Here is an 18,725-nt window from a genome sequence, read left to right as displayed (position 1 = left end):
TTTTATTATCTTCCACCCAACTCATCAAAATATAGAGCAGCCCCGTGTGTTTGTTTTATAGCCCTTCAGCAGCTTATCAAATTTTTCCACTTACTTTTCCACAGGCATCTGTTCCTGACTGATATAATTAGGATATAAGGACTGCATTCCCGGCAGGGAACAGTGCTCACAAGGAGCATGGTGGGCAAATCATTGTAGCTTTTTTTCTGACCTATACTTTCTACTAAATCTGTTGGATTATGGAATTAATCAAGTATATCCCACCATTTCTTCTTTTAAGAAATCTTTCATGGAAGAAGCAATATGTTGTTTCAAGTATATTTATTCCAAACACTAATTTATTTTAATGGGCCTTTTCATTAAACTGTAAAATCCTGAATCTGTAAGTTTTTCTTTCAGTATACAGACAGAAGCAGTTATATGAAGTATTTTCCTCTGCCATTTTATTCATTAATTAAACCCACGGCAGGTTAAAAGTGGAATTGTTTCTGAACCACATTTTATGTCAGCAGCTTTGAAAGGTGAGGATTGGGGCAAATGCCAGAAAGATATGTTTCCCCTTTACAAGAGTTTGAAGTTTGAACATCATGTCATGTCATGACTTATTTTTTTTCAAACACATTCATTCCTTGACTCCCATAATGCGGTATTCATTGTTACAGTAGATATCATTATCTAAGATGCCATGACAGGGACATGCATGTTTGATCATAAGTAATGCATTGTTCTATTGAAACGTTTCCATCCACCTTGCAAACATGTGATCTTCAGTATGTAAATTTGATACACTTCACCTCTCACCTTCATTCTCTGTTCTCTGCCAATACACTCAAGCTGCTGCTTAGCAATAAGAAAATTTTCTTCAAATTCGCCATGTTCTTGAGTTCTTCAGTGGATTTTAAAAAGGTGCCCAATTAAACGGTCATGAAACCTTTTGGGTGCATTTTGTTGTATGCATTTTTTTAAAATATTTTTTTTGTTGTCTGCATTCAATGATGTCATCATATAACACCATCAGAGTATTTCCTTTTGTCAATTATTTTCTTTAATTTTGACATCTGTTTTCGATGTCACTTTTTGCCACGTGCATACTGCAGTAGTCATGTTGAGGGATTATTAATATTCTACAGCTGCAAATCCTTTAAAACTAATGGTACTTGTTCTAGTTATTAATCCCAATTAATGAAACCTTTGGAAAATGCTTTTGAGAGGCTTTATAACATAACTTGAACTTAAGATGAAAATCAAGGAAAGGCATTGTGGCGAGTCCACTCTACGTGTGATTGAACCACTGCTTTAGCCAAGCTGGTTGGCACAATGGTGCTGCAGGCCCCTATGTACAAAAAAATATTGTGTGCCCTTTCATGAAGATGAAAACAATGCGATTTTTTTATTCATTTGTGTCAAAGCCAGCATTCATTTTCCATCCCTATTGGCTGAGGTTAGGTGGCACAGTGGAGCAGCCAGTAGAGCTGTTGCCTCACAGTGTGATCCTGACCTTGGGCACTGTCTGTGTGGTGTTTGCACGTTCTCCATTTGACCATTGGGGTTTCCTTAAATATCCCAAAGACATGCAGATTGGTAGGTTAATTGGCCATTGCAAATTGTCACTAGTGTGTAGGTGAGTGGTAGAATCTGGGGGCAATTGATGAGAATATGGGGAGCATAAAAAAAGGAATTAATATAGAATTAATGTAAATAAGTGGTCAATGGTTGACCTGAACGTGATAGGCTGAAAGGCTTATTTCTGTGCTGTATGACTCTATGACTCTATCTTCACTCAAGGAGTTTTGGGTGGCATCTTTACAAAGGAAGTGTTAGCTGACCCACTTCCTGAATTGAACTTGGTCATATCTAATTACTTTAAGTCTGAATTTCCTACCTAAGCAGGCTCACAAAACTAGTTTTCCTCTTCCTGTCATGTACATATCAGTTGTGAATTTCACCCATATTCCTGGCTTTAGGATGAGTTCCTTGCTTCAAACTCAGGTTGCATTAAGTTGCGATAGTAATACAGCAAGGAAACAGGCCCTTTGGCTCAACTCATCCATGCCAGCCAAGATGCCCATCTAAACTAGATAGAGTCATAGAGTAATAGCAGATCATAGAGATCTGCTATGTTTGATGAACCAACTTTTCCCAAATCTTTCATTTGAAACAAACAGCCTTCTAAAACTTTGGATGAGTCCAGGAAGTTTCTCTCAGATGCCCATGGGGAAATTATCAGTGGCAATTTGTATGCATTTGCTACTTGTGAAGTGTTCCTTGGAGGCAATAATTCTGATTTATAATATGCTTTGATAATTCTGATTTATAATTCTGACTTGCTTTGAGAAGAGGGCCTTTCAAAATATAGAAAAGGATATGTCCTTGTATCCACCATTCAGTTATCTGGTTTATGAGAGCCATGATGAAGTTTTATAAAGTTTCCTCCTTTGTTTAATGGATTAGCATCCAGAAAGCTTTTGTTTTAAAACAATATTAAAAGGGAACTATATATTTTATACTAAAGATTTAGAATTTTTAAGCATTTAGTCTCCCAACCTTCCTGGCTGGCAGTCTTTTATTCCTAGGCACATAATGTGTTTTATTGAATGCTCAGTGGACAATCATATGTAGCTTTATGTTCTAATCTTGACATGAGAATACCCATAGTTTTCAGGTTTGTGAGAATTGCATAGTTGAGCCTTTTATTCACCTTATTACACCTCTTTTTAAAAACTTGATTTCTACATTATTTTGTCTCTCCTGATTGAACATGGTAGAGTGTGCTCTCAATTGCCTGAATCTGAAAATGATTGTGTGTTTAACTTGATGCTTAAATTTTGTGAGAGAAGTAATTTTGTTTGACATGTTAAGAAGTCTTGACTTTATTTTTTACAGAGGTAATTATATCTTTAATGTTTTAATGAATCTTGAAATTAATTATTACATGTAATACAACAAATAGATTTTTAGTTGTCTCAACAAATGTGAATTGACAAAGTAGTTAAAAGGCTACTCATGGAATAATAGTTTCTTTAGAGTATCAACAAGTTGAGCAAAATGATTTCACACTTTTTGGATTTGAGGTCTTGGGATGGCTTATACTATGGCAGTTCTGGCTATCTTCATTATTACTACCTTGGTGCATTCATTTATATAGATTCATAGAGTTACATAGCATGGAAATGAGCCCAACGTGTCTGTGCTAACCAAGATGCCTATCTGCATTACTCCCATTTGCCTGCATTTGACCCATATCCCTCCAAGCCTTTCCGATCCATGTACCTGTCCGAATGCCTTTTGGAGCAGAAAAAAAGAATATATAGAGAATGATGTTGGACTATTTAGAATCAGAGCTTTTGGCTTCGAACTTGATATGCAAAGCTTCCAAAGTTCCATATTAAATGGAATAGTCACTTGCACATTGATACAACACATTGAATAAAACAGCTCTTAGGTAATTTGGGTTAAACCTCTAAGTGGTTAGACGCTCAATACTAGGAGTTGGGAAGTATTAATGGGAAAGAGTCCAGGCTGTCAGTGAACACCAGTCACTGAGAGCAAATGTACAGGTGCAGCAAGCTGTTAAGAAGGCAAGTGGTATATTCTGTGCAGCTTTAGTTTATTTACCTAAAGTGACACAATATTTTGTGTTTTGCATTCAAAGTGCATTTTCTTTGCTTTTATAGAGCTGAATATGCTTATATTTGTTGCATATGATGTCTCCCATATTTAAAACTATATTTCTGCTTAACTTCTAAAGGTAGATATGTATTTCAGATTCTTGTGGTGCAAAATGGAGATGGCGAGTATTTTTTATGTTCTTGATATTTTGTCATTTTGGACCTTGAATGTCATTTGCTGTAGGCTAGATCTGGCTAACTAACTCTAAACTTGGCATCAAAATGCTTCCTAAATTTCCCCTGAGGGCCCAGTGCAAATGGTCTCTGAGCAGCTGCAGAAAATATCTACTTAACCAATAGTTTTTCTATTGCCTTTTAAATACAGCAACCTGAGCAGACAGTGATTCTTTCAGCTAATCAGATGGATATGAAGGACACTTGGCTGTATGACACTCAGCCAACATACTTTCCTCAAGATTAAAGACTTAATAAGCACAAAAAAAACAGATGGAAAGTTCAACTCCTCTAGAAACAAATGTGGCTTCATTTCATTAGTTCAAGTAGATTGCTAGCAATAGATACTATTGTGCACAATGAGTATTTTTGAACATTCTCTTACTAATTACTCTAATATTTTTAAGGTGCATAACGGGGTTATCTTTCTCTGGCTGAAATGTAATCAGTCATTCACACTCCAGTGTGACAAAATGGACATTCTTCACTCATCAGAATGCTCTAAGATATTGGCTCATCTTGATCTTTTGGTGCTAGGTTTAACATTTGCCTTGGAGCTTTGTCATTGAGTTCAAGTCCCAGCAGCAGCCAGCATGTCACGATGAAAAGTATCTCCCCTTAGCCAATCTGCTTGGTCATGTGCCAAAAACTGACAGTTCACTTGATCATGTACTGATCTCTGATTTGCCTTTTAAGCAATCTACAAAGCATCACCGTGAACTGGATGTTATAGGGGTGTGGGGCTGCCTGCTGTGGGGTTAGAATTGGAGGTGACAGTGTTAATGTATGATTTAAATCAAGGGAGAAGTGTCTTTTATTCACAAATCCTTTGAGATTGTCTTAAAATGCACAGATGCGTAGATATCAGTCTGGATTTAATATTTATGGTGTGATTGCTTGCAGTAGAGGCTTTAATGCTGAAACGTGCAGGTAGCAAGTATTGGCAATATTAGCCCATGTCTGTTACTCCGATGCTACTTGCATTGTTGTGCAGCAGTATGGACATACCATTAATACAAAAGAAATTTTATTAGCAGTTTTTGTTTGCAGGTCTTTTCTCTTTTTTTTGTTATTTTGACTAATTTAACGAGTCAGTGTTCTACCATTGCTACAAAATGGTAAAATCAACACTATTATAAACACATCTTAACATCCACAATTATGAATCACACATTAGGAAACTATACTTGGTGTTGCACACTATTTGGCATATGTTGAAATTCTTCACAGCTTATGACAACTATTCTTTATATAAAGTTGATGAAGTCTAGGGTCTAAAATATTATGACTGGGAGAATATTGAATAGGTATTTCGTGAATGTGGATCAAGTATGTTTTTAATTCAATTAGAAATCTATATTTGATATATTGGAATCTAGGTATCATTAAGCCTCTAATATCCAATGCCGGCATGTTTTGTATTGGCTTTGTTCCAAACTCATATCTTTATTTTATTCGTTGTCGGTTAAAGCTGTGCCAAGTAATAGATTTGTGGCTTATGAGAGCTTTCTTTTCCCATCTGTCACTTTTGAAGATGTAGAAGAATGAACTCTTAAAAGATTACTGTATGAATCAGCTGTTCTGTTTCATGAAAGAAGTCTGCCTTAATGTTGAAACAGAAAATACTGTTAATGCACAGAATTTAGGGCCTTTCCATGAACTTTTATTTCTTTGGGATTTTGATGTGGTTATTACTCACATCCAGCATCCACAAAGGTGACCTTTGCTTCTCATCATCTGTCACTTCAATTCAATTACTTTACACTGTTGCAGTGCTGCCCAATGTTCCTTGAGGAACAGCATCTCATCTTCCATCTAGGCAAGTTTCAGAGAGGACAATTGTATTCAACAGTTTCGGGTGCCTTTCCCCATCAGAACTGGCCAATTCTGATGCAAGGCCACTCATTACTAAATTAACTCTGTTTTCTTCTCTCTCCACAGTTGCTGCCAGCATACTTCTTTGTTTCAGATTTCCAGCAACACATTGCTTTGTTTCTTTAACTGCTGGCACTGGTAGTAATTATGTGGCCAATACAGTTTTGGTCTCCATCCTGTTGCAAACATTTCCTCTCCACCCCACCACCTCTTCACAACTTAAATCGCACTTGCTTTCCCACTGTTCCAGTTCTAATGAAGAGTGATTGACTTGAACTTTTGACTCCAGTATCTAGTTCCACAGTTGCTGCCTGACCTACTGAGTGTTTCTGGCATTTTCTGTTTTATTAGGCTACCCTACATTTTTTTGAGGAAGCTTTCCCATCATGCTTTATGGCTATGTTTGTCAACTTAAAGATGCAAGTAACGACAATGTCACCAACACCAGATTCAAATTAAACAACATATTTGAAGGAGTTGGCCAATTAAGAGAGATTGCATAGAATGGACCTATATTTTCTTGAATTTAAAAGAATTGGGAGTGAATGCACGTGAAATGTTTTTAAAGGAATTAGAGTAGGCACTGAGGGGCTGCTATCTTTGGCTGAAAAGTCTTAAACTAGGGATCGTAGGTAGGGGAGTAACATATTTAGGACTGATGAAGAAAGGGTTCATCATTCATTGGAATTCTCCAACACAGAGCTGAGAATACTTATTTACAGTATGTTCAAGACTGATCAATAGGTCTTTGGGAACAAAGGAAGTCATATGATATTGGGATAGAGTGGAAAAGTGGAGGTGATTGTAGCTGAACTCTTAATAGAAATTTTGGGATGGGTACATGCAGAACTTTCAGAAGGAGATTTGGTTCTCTCTGTTCTGAGTGAAGGCATTATTAATTATCTCACAAAGCTGCAGACTCCAAAAAAAGAATTTGTAGCTCTCTGAATAGGCAAGTGCAGCTTTTCTGTATAGTGGCTCCTGTTACGCACAGCTGTGCACCAGCAGCACAACATCACTGTTTCTACCATTTAGACAGTGCTGGATTAGCTGATCTCAATTACTGCAGTAGCGGGGCTGCTGCAGTTATCATCAGTATAACTTGGGCCATGAGGAGAAAAATCTTCTCTATTTCAATTGTTCAATATTTCTAATAACTGAAGCTGAAAAATTCTCCATGTAGAATGTGTGTATGAGGACATAATTAAATATGGTCTTATAAGTTTAAAAAAAACTTACTGAAGTATAGTTTTGATTTGCAACAAAATGAGGGATCAAAAACTTACTAAGTTGTAGTGAAGTGATGCACCATTGTGTAGTGGAATTTTGCCTTTGGTTGCAGCTCAAAACAAATGGCATCATGTTTACTGCCAGCCTGCTTAAATGCCAAGTGTCCAGTTCCATTGACTTCATTGAAACTAAATGTTAGTCAAGCAAATAACATGTGGCCAGGCTGATACTGCCTTTTATTTTTGCATAGTCTTCCAAAGCACAGCTTTGACCCTTGCAATTGAGGGGGTGGCTGGAGAGGAATAAATGTGCATTTAGACAAAAGAAATTACAGATGCTGGAATCTAGAACAAAACCAGAATGCTGGAAAAACTCAGTGGGTCAAGCAGCATCGGTGGAGGCAAAAGGTGTAAGTCAGCGTTTCTGGTCGAGACCCTGCATCGGACTGAGAGAGAGCAGGGAAGATTGCCAGTATGTAGCAGTTTGTAGGACGGGTGGAATAGAGGCTGGTAGGTGATGGGTGGGGCCAGATGGGGAGCATTTTTTGGTGATTGTCTTTGGATTGCAATTCCCATTTTCAAGGGTAGGAGTTCTTTGAACGTTGCTTTGTAAATTTTCTCATTAACAGTGTAAATGTCAAATGCAGTCTTGAGTGCAGTCATCTAAGTGTTACCATTTATTCTTGACACATGATACTTTACTCTATGCAGAAATATGTAATTGTATCAGGGAGTCTGTCAGTCATTTGTTACATTCTTTGTGTGAAATTTCCTTGATCTTTTTTGGCAAATACTTGTTTTTAACAGGAATAACCAGATTTGACCTACTTGGAGACTTTGGAAGGTTCAATTGGCTTGGCAACTTTTACATTGTACTCTCCTACAATCTGTTGTTTGCTGTGGTAACGACTCTGTGCCTGATCAGAAAATTTACATCTGCAGTAAGAGAAGAACTGCTTAAAGCTTTAGGTAAGGGGCAATGCCTATTAACACTCCTTGATCCAATATTAAAACTAAGAAGCTTAACTCCTGAATTTTCTCATCTCTTAATGTATCTTAAAATGCATATCTATGCTTGGCATTAAAAGATCCACGTAACACTTAGATTGCCATCATACTTTTATATGTTGCTTTTGAATTATCTGGATGATGCAAGTTGGTGTGCTAGACCCAAGTTATGCTGCCCGTTGTGGCTAACTGTTAATGCTGTACGTGTTGCGATTGATAATGAAGGTTTGCTGTTTTCTGAATGGTTAATGTTAGAAGAAAGCAACAGGTGCACCCATTTTCTCAATACACTTAATGCAAAAAAAGTTACAAAATCAATTTGATTGTGTACATCTATAAAATGTGGCTTTGTACTAGTTTATAAAGATTTATACTCCATTTGGCTTACAACTGCTGGTAGGGTTTATGTAGTTCTTGGCTTTGGGGAAGTTAATGTATATGATTATTGAGTTACACTGCAATTTTTGTGGATCCAAAACTGGTTTCCATCAACTCAAAAGTTAAAATTTTCAGTCTCCTAAATTTGTAGATATTTCTTAAGTTATTTTACATGGCAAATCCCTGTGAATGCTGAAAATCTGAAATTGCTGGAATTACTCAGCAGGTCAAGTAGCATCTATGGAGAGAGAAACTTGACCTTTTACTTTTTCCCTTTCCTCTATCCAGATACACATTCTAGGTTGAAGTGATTGTACTATTAATTTGGAATATCGTATTTGTGCTCAAAACTTGATCTCTACAATCAGGAGACCAAATGCAAATCAAGACATTGCTTTACGGAACACCCCTATTCAGACTTGCTGCCCCTCTCCCATTCCTATACTGTTCCAATAAAATCCAACATCGGCTTGAGGAAAAAGACTTCATCTTTCAGCTAGGCACATTGCAACTTTTTGAGCTCAATGTTGAATTCAACAACTTAAGATAATTTTGCTGTTCCCTTTTTAAACCTATGGATCCCCCTGTTGCCTAGAATTTTAATTGGTAACAATCATTTTCATGTCATTTGCATCTTTCTGGAATTTTGACTGGTTATGAGTCACCAACGTGCGTCTGACATGATTTCTATGTCAGTCATTCAAGAGCACTGGAGGGCAACTTAAGCATTTGGCATTGTTGGGATGGTCTTATCTGATAAATGGTGGAATAAAATACCTACCGGGTAAGTAAATCCTTGAGGCTTACTCCCCACTTCCCTCTGCTGCACCAAATCTCCCACCAAGCCCAAATGTTGCTCCTAATCTCCAAATCAGGAATTGTGCAGTGCAGTCTTGTACCCCACTGATGGGTCTTTCTGGCATACTCCTTTGTGTTGAATTTCTTGAATTTCTGGGCATTTGTTTCTTCATTACCACTTTCTTTTATTTGCATAAATTTTGCCATTTGATAGAAACATGCAGCACAGAAAAAGGCCCTTCAACCCATTGTGCCTATGCTGATCATCAAGTAACTATCTATACTAATCCCATTTACTAGTATTTGGGCCTACTATGCCTTGGCAATTCAGCTGCTTGTCTAGCTGTGGCTTAAATGTTGCGAGAACCTGCCTCCACTGCCTTCTCAGGCAGTGAATTCCAAAAAGCAACCACAATCTGGATGAAATAACTGTTCCTTAGATCCCTTTAAACCTCTTACTCTTTAGCTTAAACCTATGGCACGGTAGCATAGTGGTTAGCACAATGCTTTACAGCACCAGCGACCCGGGTTCAAATCTGGCCACTGTCTGTAAGGAGTTTGTATGTTCTTCCCGTGTCTGTGTGGGTTTCCTCCGGGTGCTCCAGTTTCCTCCCACATTCCAAAGACGTACAGGTTAGGAAGTTATGGGCATGCTATGTTGGCACCGGAAGCGTGGCGACACTTGCGGGCTGCCCCTCAAAATCACTACACAAAAGATGTATTTCACTGTGTGTTTCGATGTACATGTGACTAATAAAGATCTTATCTTATGGCCTGTAGCCTTGGGCATCTCTATGGTGGGGGTGGCAGGGTGCAGTTTCTTGCTCTCTACCCTAAACGTGCCATTTATAATTTCACAAAACTCTCAGGTCCCCGCTCAGTGTCCCCTATTCCAAGGAAAACAAGCCCAGCCTGTCCAGTCTCTCCTCCTAACTGAAGAATTCCATCCCAGGCAACCTGGCAAATCTCCTCTGCACCCTCACCAGTGCAATCACTTCCTTCCTATACTGTGGGGACCAGAACTGCACACACTATTCCAGATGTGACCTAAACATGGTTTCGTAAAGACTGCAGATGCTGGAATCTGGAGCAGCAAACAATCTGCTGGAGGAACTCCGCAGACGGGCAGCATCTGAGATGATGATGAGATGAGATATCTTTATTAGTCACATGTACATCGAAACACACAGTGAAATGCACCTTTTGTGTAGAGTGTTCTGGGGGCAGCCTGCAAGCGTCGCCAACATAGCATGCCCACAACTTCCTAACCCGTACGTCTTTGGAATGTGGGAGGAAACTGGAGCACCCGGAGGAAACCCACACAGACACAAGGAGAATGTACAAACTCCTTACAGACAGTGGCCGGAATTGAACCCGGGTCACTGGCGCTGTAAAGCCTTACGCTAACTGCTACACTACCGTGCCTGCCCATATGAGTGGCTTCCTAGAGCACTTCAGTCAATCACTGTACTGCAGGCCTGGAGTCACATATTGACCAGATTGGGTAAAACAGGCAGGTTTTCTCCCTGAAGAGTAGTAGAGAACCAGATAAACTTTACATATCAAAGCTTTACAGAGTTACGTGGTCTGTGTGTGTGGGGGAGTCGAAACCCTGCATCAGTCCTGATTTTGTGCGATGGCCTAGGATCTCCCTAGCTGCCAACCAATACCTTTCCTTTTGTAATTTCCTTTGTTTGCTCCCTTCCTCTGCCTCCAGTGCTTAAAACACATGACATCTATTTCCAATTTTGATGACCTGAAATGTCAACTCTTCCATCCCCTATTCTCTGCCTGGCATGCTGAGTTATATTTTGGATTTCCAGCATTTGCAATATTGTGCTTTTATGCTATTAAAAATGTTATTAGCTATGTCTTGTTCCATGTGGTGTGAATGTTTTCAAGTTGCTTTTTAATTTTATTGCTAAAATAGTGGGCATAACTGTCTTCGGCAATTAACTTGTAATGCAGGGATAATGGTTGTATATCAGTGATTTTAAAATGATATGAAACTTAAACACTTTCTTTTTCTCTAGGTCTGAATAATTTGCATCTTTCAAGTAGGACACAAGACACAGAGAAGGTCCTGCATTCTGCAAACGGACATCAAAAATCATTCTGAGATCAGCAATTTGGCAACTTTATGTGTGTGTAGAGGAGGGAGGGGGAAGCAAACAATTCAGTTGGATGACATTCCACTCCACCTATCTTGAGTCTTAATGGTCATTTATTTTCAGCTGCTATGAAGAGTCAAAGAAGGGTTCACTAGTGGGAAAATTCGAACTAGGAAACGCATAGTAAGTAAATGTCTGGGACTCCCTGCTTTGCAATCAGATTCTGAATACTACTGAATATGCTTTGCTTGGACTGTCATGCGGCATTCAGACTAACCACTACAAATCATCAGATTACGATTTGGGATCCATTTGGCTGTGATTAAAGATTCTTTTCAGAGTCAACTGGTCAGTTTGTCACTGAAACACTCGTTTATCTAGGCCCTGGACCACTTCTGGAAATGTCTTCACTGTAAATGTGCTGTTTCAGAGAGCTTTGGAATTCTGGCTGTTACTTGCATTGAAGTTATGGAGCTGTTGCCATTTACTGCTTTTGAACAGAATCCGATTTTCAGTTGAGCCAACCTGGACTCTGATAATTCTGGTCACATTCAGATACTTCGGCTGAATGAAGTAACCGTTAGCAGAAAAAAAATCTGTTTAGTTTGTTGCCTAAACTCTTCTATTGTATTGTAACAAATTGGTTTTCCATCTTCTGTTGTATAACAAAAAATTAGCTGGTTGGGTTTACTTGTGAATAAAACCCCAACAGGATTAGTATAGGTATTAAGTAAATGCCCTTTTATGCTAGCAACTGGAAACCTGTGACCTTGCAGTTTCCCAACACAATCCAGGTGTCAGTTGGTTCTAATGAACTGATTCGGGTGCTTTCAGACCTGTCTTGGCAAATTGGCTGCCCATGAAGTTTGAACTGATTGCTGTGAAGATTCTGCCTGGCTTTTTCATTCTGGTATACAGGTCAGCTAGGAATTCATATCCAACTGTTTGAAGTATTAATTTTGTGTTTATAATTCCCCTATATCAATAATAAAATAATTTATTGTGTTGCTATCTTAGAATATTCACCTACAGTGTAATAAGTTTTAATGCCCTACTGTATGACATTATTAAATAGTTGTGATGGAGACGACTTCAGGAGGAGACGTGAATTTGTTGAGAATTTGCTATTTGAAGACAGGTAAATGGCCATGAATTATGCTGACTAGGGACAAAGTGGAATGATCCCAGATCAATTGGTTACAAACTGTTTGTTGAAATTCATTCCTAAAGCATTTCCTGTAACCAGTAGATTCCTGGCTCACTACCATTTCTGTGTACTGTGGAGCTGAAAGTAGAAAAAAAAATTGATTACATAAAGCCCTTCTAAATCATTATTATTTAACATTAACTTCTTTTGAAATTTATAAATATAAAGTGGTAATTTATGATAGTCTGATCCTAGTGTGAAAGGAAACCTGAAAGGAAATCCAGAAAAAGTAATGTATATTACTTAATTTGCAAATTTGGGGGTGGGGGGGGGGGTGTTGGGGTGAGGGAAAGGGGAGAGAGGAACGTTCACCAATATTTAAAATCTGACATACCCATTTTGTACTTCCACAGAGTATCCATTATAATGGTGATTAATTTGGAATGATGCCAGAAATGTAAATCGAGTCATCCCTGAATTCGCTCCTGTCCACCACCTATTTCACCATTCTCCCCACAAGTATGCACATTGCCATGTTGTCTACATAACAGTAGTAACTGTTCTTAAAAATATTGTTGATTGTAAAGGGAACAGGATATATTGAGGATGTGAAAAGGTGCTATATAACCACAAGTCTATTTGTTCTCAATTCTTCAGTAATTTCACTTGGCATCCTGTTTAATAGCATTTTTTTTAAATTAATGCCCACTTAGTGATTGTATTTGAGTTGCTTCTCCAATTTGGTTGTGTTTCATGTTTCAAGTAAAAAGGAATTGTTTCAGACTTTGTATGAAGAGCTGAACACTACTAAATTTATGTTGTGATATTAATCGCTGTTACCCAAGCAGATTAATTTGATTGGTGTAGGAAAGTTTTTTGGAAAATGTTTCATGTTATTGTTGGAAAATAAATAATATTCTTTTGCATTGTGGGGAAGAAAGGGCATTTGTCCTGGTCTTTGAAGATATTTGAAGATCCTGATCACATTCTGAGTTCTGCAGACCTTGGTTACCTTGTATCAAGGTTAAATTCTAGTTCTGTTTACATTAACTGTGATCCATTTTGATAAACCCATTTATGTAGATTCTAGGCTAAACATTTAGTTAGGATATAATTTGAGGCAATAGCTGAATGAAGGCACTATTCACCAGTGTTTGATGAGTTGTCCACATGAGCATTGCTTTTAGGGAAAGAACAGGAAGAATAGATTGTGAAGTGCATTTTATGTTCATGGGTCTGTGGGAAGTTGAGCCTGGCCTTTTGAATGAAATGGGAAATTTAAAAATATCTTCCATCATAATCTTGAATGAGGGAGCAAAATAAAGCTCACGTTCGCTGCTTTGGCTAGTTTGCAAGTTTTGAAGACTTTGAATCACCAACATGTTGGTGAATATTATTTCAACATCTTGAGTACCTTGTCAAATGCTATTTTTGCCACTTAAATTGTTTGTGGTCTAAGTATTGTTTTCTGTAATACTAATAGTACAATATATTGCATATTCTGATTTCTGTTTTTCTTCATTGTCACTCATTGTTCCTTAACTATAACACTGGTTATGTCTAGTCAGTGTGGAGGTGATAATTCTTTGCAGAAAATGCCCATGAAGCTGTTTCCAGTTTCCAATGAAGTCACTTAGATGCAAGTGTGCACAGGTTGGTGACATTGTCCTTAGCCGAGCCTAATAAAATTGCACAAGGATTACTGCTATAATGAAATTGGATGTTATCAAACATTTTCAGGATCATCAGCAGATGCTGACCTGTATCCATCACTTGTTGAAGCAGTTTTAATGACCTGGCATGGTGGCGGGGAGTGAAGCCATGCATCAAACTCATAGCATTTTTGGTTCAAAATACAAATAATTTTAGTGTGATCCAACTAGATGCCAAAATCCAGATTTGCAGCTATTATAGTTTTTCAGCAAAGGTGGAAATGAAGAAATGTGGCTTTAGTTTGCGACAGTCTTCGTGACTGATCTGTCTTAATATTTATAGGATCTAAGGATGCTGTTTTCTTGTACCTTTTTAAGAATAATCTGTTGCATGCTAATAGTATTCAAATTCCATTTGCATTGAGAAGTTTTACATTCCTGAGAGAGGAGTAAGAAGCAGTGTTTAATCCATTGAATTTGAGGCACTTTCTATGTGAGAGGAATGCAGTATATTAGCAGGCACACTAATTGTAATTTGTGGGGTGGGTGGGGGAGGTGATGCTACAAAACCCTAGTATCATAGGCAAAGTTAATGTAGGTATATAAGCTATTAGGTTTGTATCATCAGTTCAAGAAGAGTTAAATGACAGCTGATCAGTGTGTTTGCATTCTGTATCTGTGTGTTGGACAGCAGTGCCCAGCTGGTTTATGGAGGCTGTCTGCTCTTTAAGAGGATATCCACAGAGTTCATTCTCAGCAAGCGTGAATTAGAAAAGCCAGTAGTGTGAATGCACAAAGTGAAGTAAATACTGCCTAACTGCCAGCATATAATTCTCCTGCATTAAAAATAACTAACTTGTGAATATGAAATGAAAAGCAAGTTACAGTAACAAGCAATTTTTTGAGCTACTTTAGTTTTTTTTTCCCTTTGGTAACAATGACCTTTGGTTCTGGTGCAGTAACAACGAGATAGAAGTAAAGGTGCCAGATTTCTCAGGAGAGGTACCACAACATTTTGTTTTTGTCACTTGAGTTTTGCCCAGCCTCTGTCCTTGGCAAATCCCACATGTTTAGTTTGGCATTGCTACTGAATGTTCATTAGATTTACTTAATTGCTTTATGTACAATTATTTACAGTGACCAAAAATGCCTACACGTGTGGTGTCTTGTGAACCAATTATAAATGTCCCAGCTTCTTAACTATAAAGGGTTTCTTTAATGACAAATTCACTGTGATTTTTCTTCATGCCTCTCAAATCAATGTTGTTTTAGTGAGTTTTTATTTTTTGATCACATTTTTGTAGCAATTTTTTTGTGTACATATTGATGGAGTTCATTATAGTAAATTGCATCTTTATTGTCTTATGCACTGTGATCTGACATGTAGAAATATTTTCCTGTCATGTTGCAATTAAAAGGAACTGCAAAATACAGATAATTTTGCTATGTTTGAGTAAACTTAGAATGGCCCATTATGTGGTGCCAGTAAAAATTCCTGTTGGTTAAAGGCTATAGCTGTAACAGCGTGTACAGACATGTAATTTATCTGACACCCATTCATAGTTGGATTACTGGGAAAATAAAAATAAAAACATATTGTGAGCTTATTTCAAATGTATATACAAATCCAACCAGTTCAAATGTGAGAAACTTTCTGATAACTAGGCTGTGAAGCAACACTTTAGATTGTTTCCTCTTGTGAACGATGTTCGGTGAAGGATTGCAGTTTGATGAATTGGCAGCTGCATGCTTCTTTTCGAAACCAACTCCAAAGTCATGATTACATCCCTGCAAAGAGTCATGTTTGTTTAAGTTCAATGTGTTGATGCCATTGCTTGGGAAAAATGCCTGCTCTGGTTATTTAAATAGGAATTCTACAGTGGTACTGAAAAGGGTGTTGATTTTTCTGGACATTTTTATTTAAGTTTAAAAACAGTGAAATTTTTTTTAAAGATTAGGCAGAGTTGAAAAGGATCGAACTCCATAAATAAGCAGTACATTTTCTTATTCATTATCAAATTGTGCGATACTTTGTGAATGGCAGGCAGTTACTGCTGTATCAAATTACAATATTTAATTTTTGTTGGGCACTGAAATGTAGTTTAGGGGTCTAAAAAAACACCCCACTAATGTAAGTTACCGTACTGAATAAGACGAGTTGAAAATAAAACAGAAGCAGTTATTTAACGTATTAGTTGGCTACCGAAGATGCTGGTTTTAACCTTCTGTGTTAACCTTTATGTATTTGAGTCAGGACAGACTGGTGTGAGTTATTTTCATCACTTGACTGTATTTTTGCACATTGAGGAGTAAACATCTATGTTTTCTCATGAAGTCTATGTCCCTCTCATTTATATTGTAAGCAGTCAGTTTGGCAGTCATTTTGCTCATCATTCCAAAAACTTGGACAGATTTTTTTTCTCCCCAATTTAAAGCCAACACGTTAAATCTCATGTTAGAAAGATATGGAAGATCAGTGGCATATAAACACACCAGGTTTGAATGTAGGGCTGCACGGGTGCCCTTAATTTGACAAGAAATCACTAACTTAATTCATGGAGCAAAGGGATGACTCTTGCGGGAAGTGGAAAAGTTTTGTGCGTGGTACTGATGCTGAGGTGTCGAGCTAAATGTTCTTCATGCTGTGCTGTGTGAAAGCTACACCAGTCATAATGTAGAATTTTGCTGCCTTTATTGGGGTTTGTTCAAAAACATTATTTTGGTAGCTATCCAAAAAATTCTCTAAGGCTTACAAATTAATGGTGAATTAATAAAGCTCCATGGTTATCACTTGCATGGCTTAGAACTTGCACATTCTAAAATTAATGTTAATCTAATAGTTTAAGGAAAATGGTGACTCAGATGGAGATATCTAAAAACGACACTCCATCGTAACTGTGAGGGGAATAAACAACAAACAAAAACTGCCGCAATGTCATCTTTTTTTGAAATAGTAACTGCATTCTTGTCATGTTGGTTTACTTATCAGCAATTATTTTGTTTTAACATTTTTGTTCTGCTGTCATATTCTGAGAATAGCTATTTCCTATAACTCACAAATGCTGCTTGCCCAATAGTGCCCATACTAATGGAACATTTTTATAATTAGATTTGTTACACATTGTTCTAATGCGAACTTGATTCTTGTGCCGAATTTATTGAGGTGTACCTTGCAGAAACGCAACAAGCCAGTAGCTGCCAATTCATTAGTTAGGTTATTAATTTTGATATCTAGGATGCAGATCCTGTGTGTTCCAGTTATTGACAAATTGCATGTTAGTATTGTTTCATTGTTGGAACTGAGAATGTATCATCAACATTGTACCTATATTACATTTATAGTTTATTTTGTAAAATTGTTTGTAATCAAAGCTTACATTGTGACTCCGGTGTTTACAATAAATTTAGTTAACTGTTTGATGTGTATTTCCATATTTATGCAATCCATCAAAATGTAATGCTGTGTAGATGAATTGGTTTGGTTTATTATTGTCACATGTACCAAGGTACAGTGAAAAACTTTGTTTTACATGCATCCATACAGTTCACTTCATTACAATAGTGCATTGAGGTAGTACAAGGGAAAAGCAATAACAGTGCAGAATAAAGTGTTACAGTTACAGAGAAAGTGCAGTGCAGGTAGACAACAAGGGGCAAGGCCTTAACGAGGCAGATTCTGAGGTCAAGAGTCAATCTTACTGTACTAGAGGACTGTTCAATAGTCTTGTAACAGCAGGATAGAGGTGTCCTTGAGCCTGGTGGTACATGCTTTCAGGCTGTTGTATCTTCTGCCCAATGGGAGAGGGGAGAAGAAAGAATGTCTGAGTGGCTGGGGTCTTTGATTATGTTGGCTGCTTTACCGAGGCAGCGAGAAGTGTAGACAGAGCCCATGGAAGGGAGGCTGGTTTCCGTGATGTGCTGAGCTGTGTCCACAACTTTCTGCAGCTTCTCGCAATCTCGGGCAGAGCAGTTGCCATACCAAGCGGTGATGCATCCAGATAGGATGCTTTCTATGGTGCATCGATTAAAAACTGGTGAGGGTCAAAGGGGACATGCAAAATTTTTTTTTGCCACCAGAGGAAGTAGAGGTGCTGGTGAACTTTCTTGGCCATAGTGTCTGTGTGGTTGGACCAGGACAGGCTATTGGTGATGTTCGCTCCTAGGAAGTTGAAACTCTCAACCCTCTCAACCTCAGTGCCATTGATGTAAACAGGAGTGTGTGCACCGCACAAATTGGGGATATAATGTCTAATTTATAATGCAGTCTGACCGCACCTCTTATTTCAGTTTGGAGGTTCCACCTGGTAGAAAATCAAGAGATTCCAAACCGTGGCTTCCCAGAATTGTCTTTAATACAGAGCAGACTGGAAGCCTTTATCTAAATGTGGTGCTGCATTAACAATAGAGAATTGAGAAATAAAGACTTACAATTATGTTTGCATTTTCAGTCAATTATGCTATTGTGGATTATCTCCACATACCTTAATGAAACAATATTGCAATGGTGAATAACAAGGAAATGGGGGAAATGTCCCAAATCTCCGGCAAACTCCAAAGTTAACCTAGCAAATAATTTGAATATCCTTCAAAATCACTGTCTCTTCACCCATCTTCTGCTGTTTTGGCGGTGAGAGTGCAGAGAGAGCCAGAAATTAACGAAGAGCGAGTGCTTTTTTTTCTCTTTT

At 37.9% G+C, this 18,725-nt stretch overlaps 1 protein-coding gene across 2 annotated transcripts in view; it reads left to right on the top strand.

Annotated features, from left to right (window-relative positions):
• Positions 1-17,457, top strand: part of lmbr1 (limb development membrane protein 1) — a 167,728-nt gene extending 150,271 nt beyond the window's left edge. For both annotated transcript variants that reach the window (XM_052016196.1, XM_052016197.1), the window contains 2 exons: positions 7,754-7,915; positions 11,164-17,457. In XM_052016196.1, the coding sequence (XP_051872156.1) occupies positions 7,754-7,915; positions 11,164-11,249 (248 nt within the window). In that variant the 3' untranslated portion in view covers positions 11,250-17,457. The remainder of the gene's footprint in view (positions 1-7,753; positions 7,916-11,163) is intronic.
• The last annotated feature ends 1,268 nt before the right edge of the window (positions 17,458-18,725 follow it).

The sequence above is a fragment of the Pristis pectinata genome, chromosome 5 (assembly GCF_009764475.1).
Source record: "Pristis pectinata isolate sPriPec2 chromosome 5, sPriPec2.1.pri, whole genome shotgun sequence".
Classification (NCBI taxonomy): domain Eukaryota; kingdom Metazoa; phylum Chordata; class Chondrichthyes; order Rhinopristiformes; family Pristidae; genus Pristis; species Pristis pectinata.
This window is presented reverse-complemented; position numbering and strand designations above follow the sequence as displayed.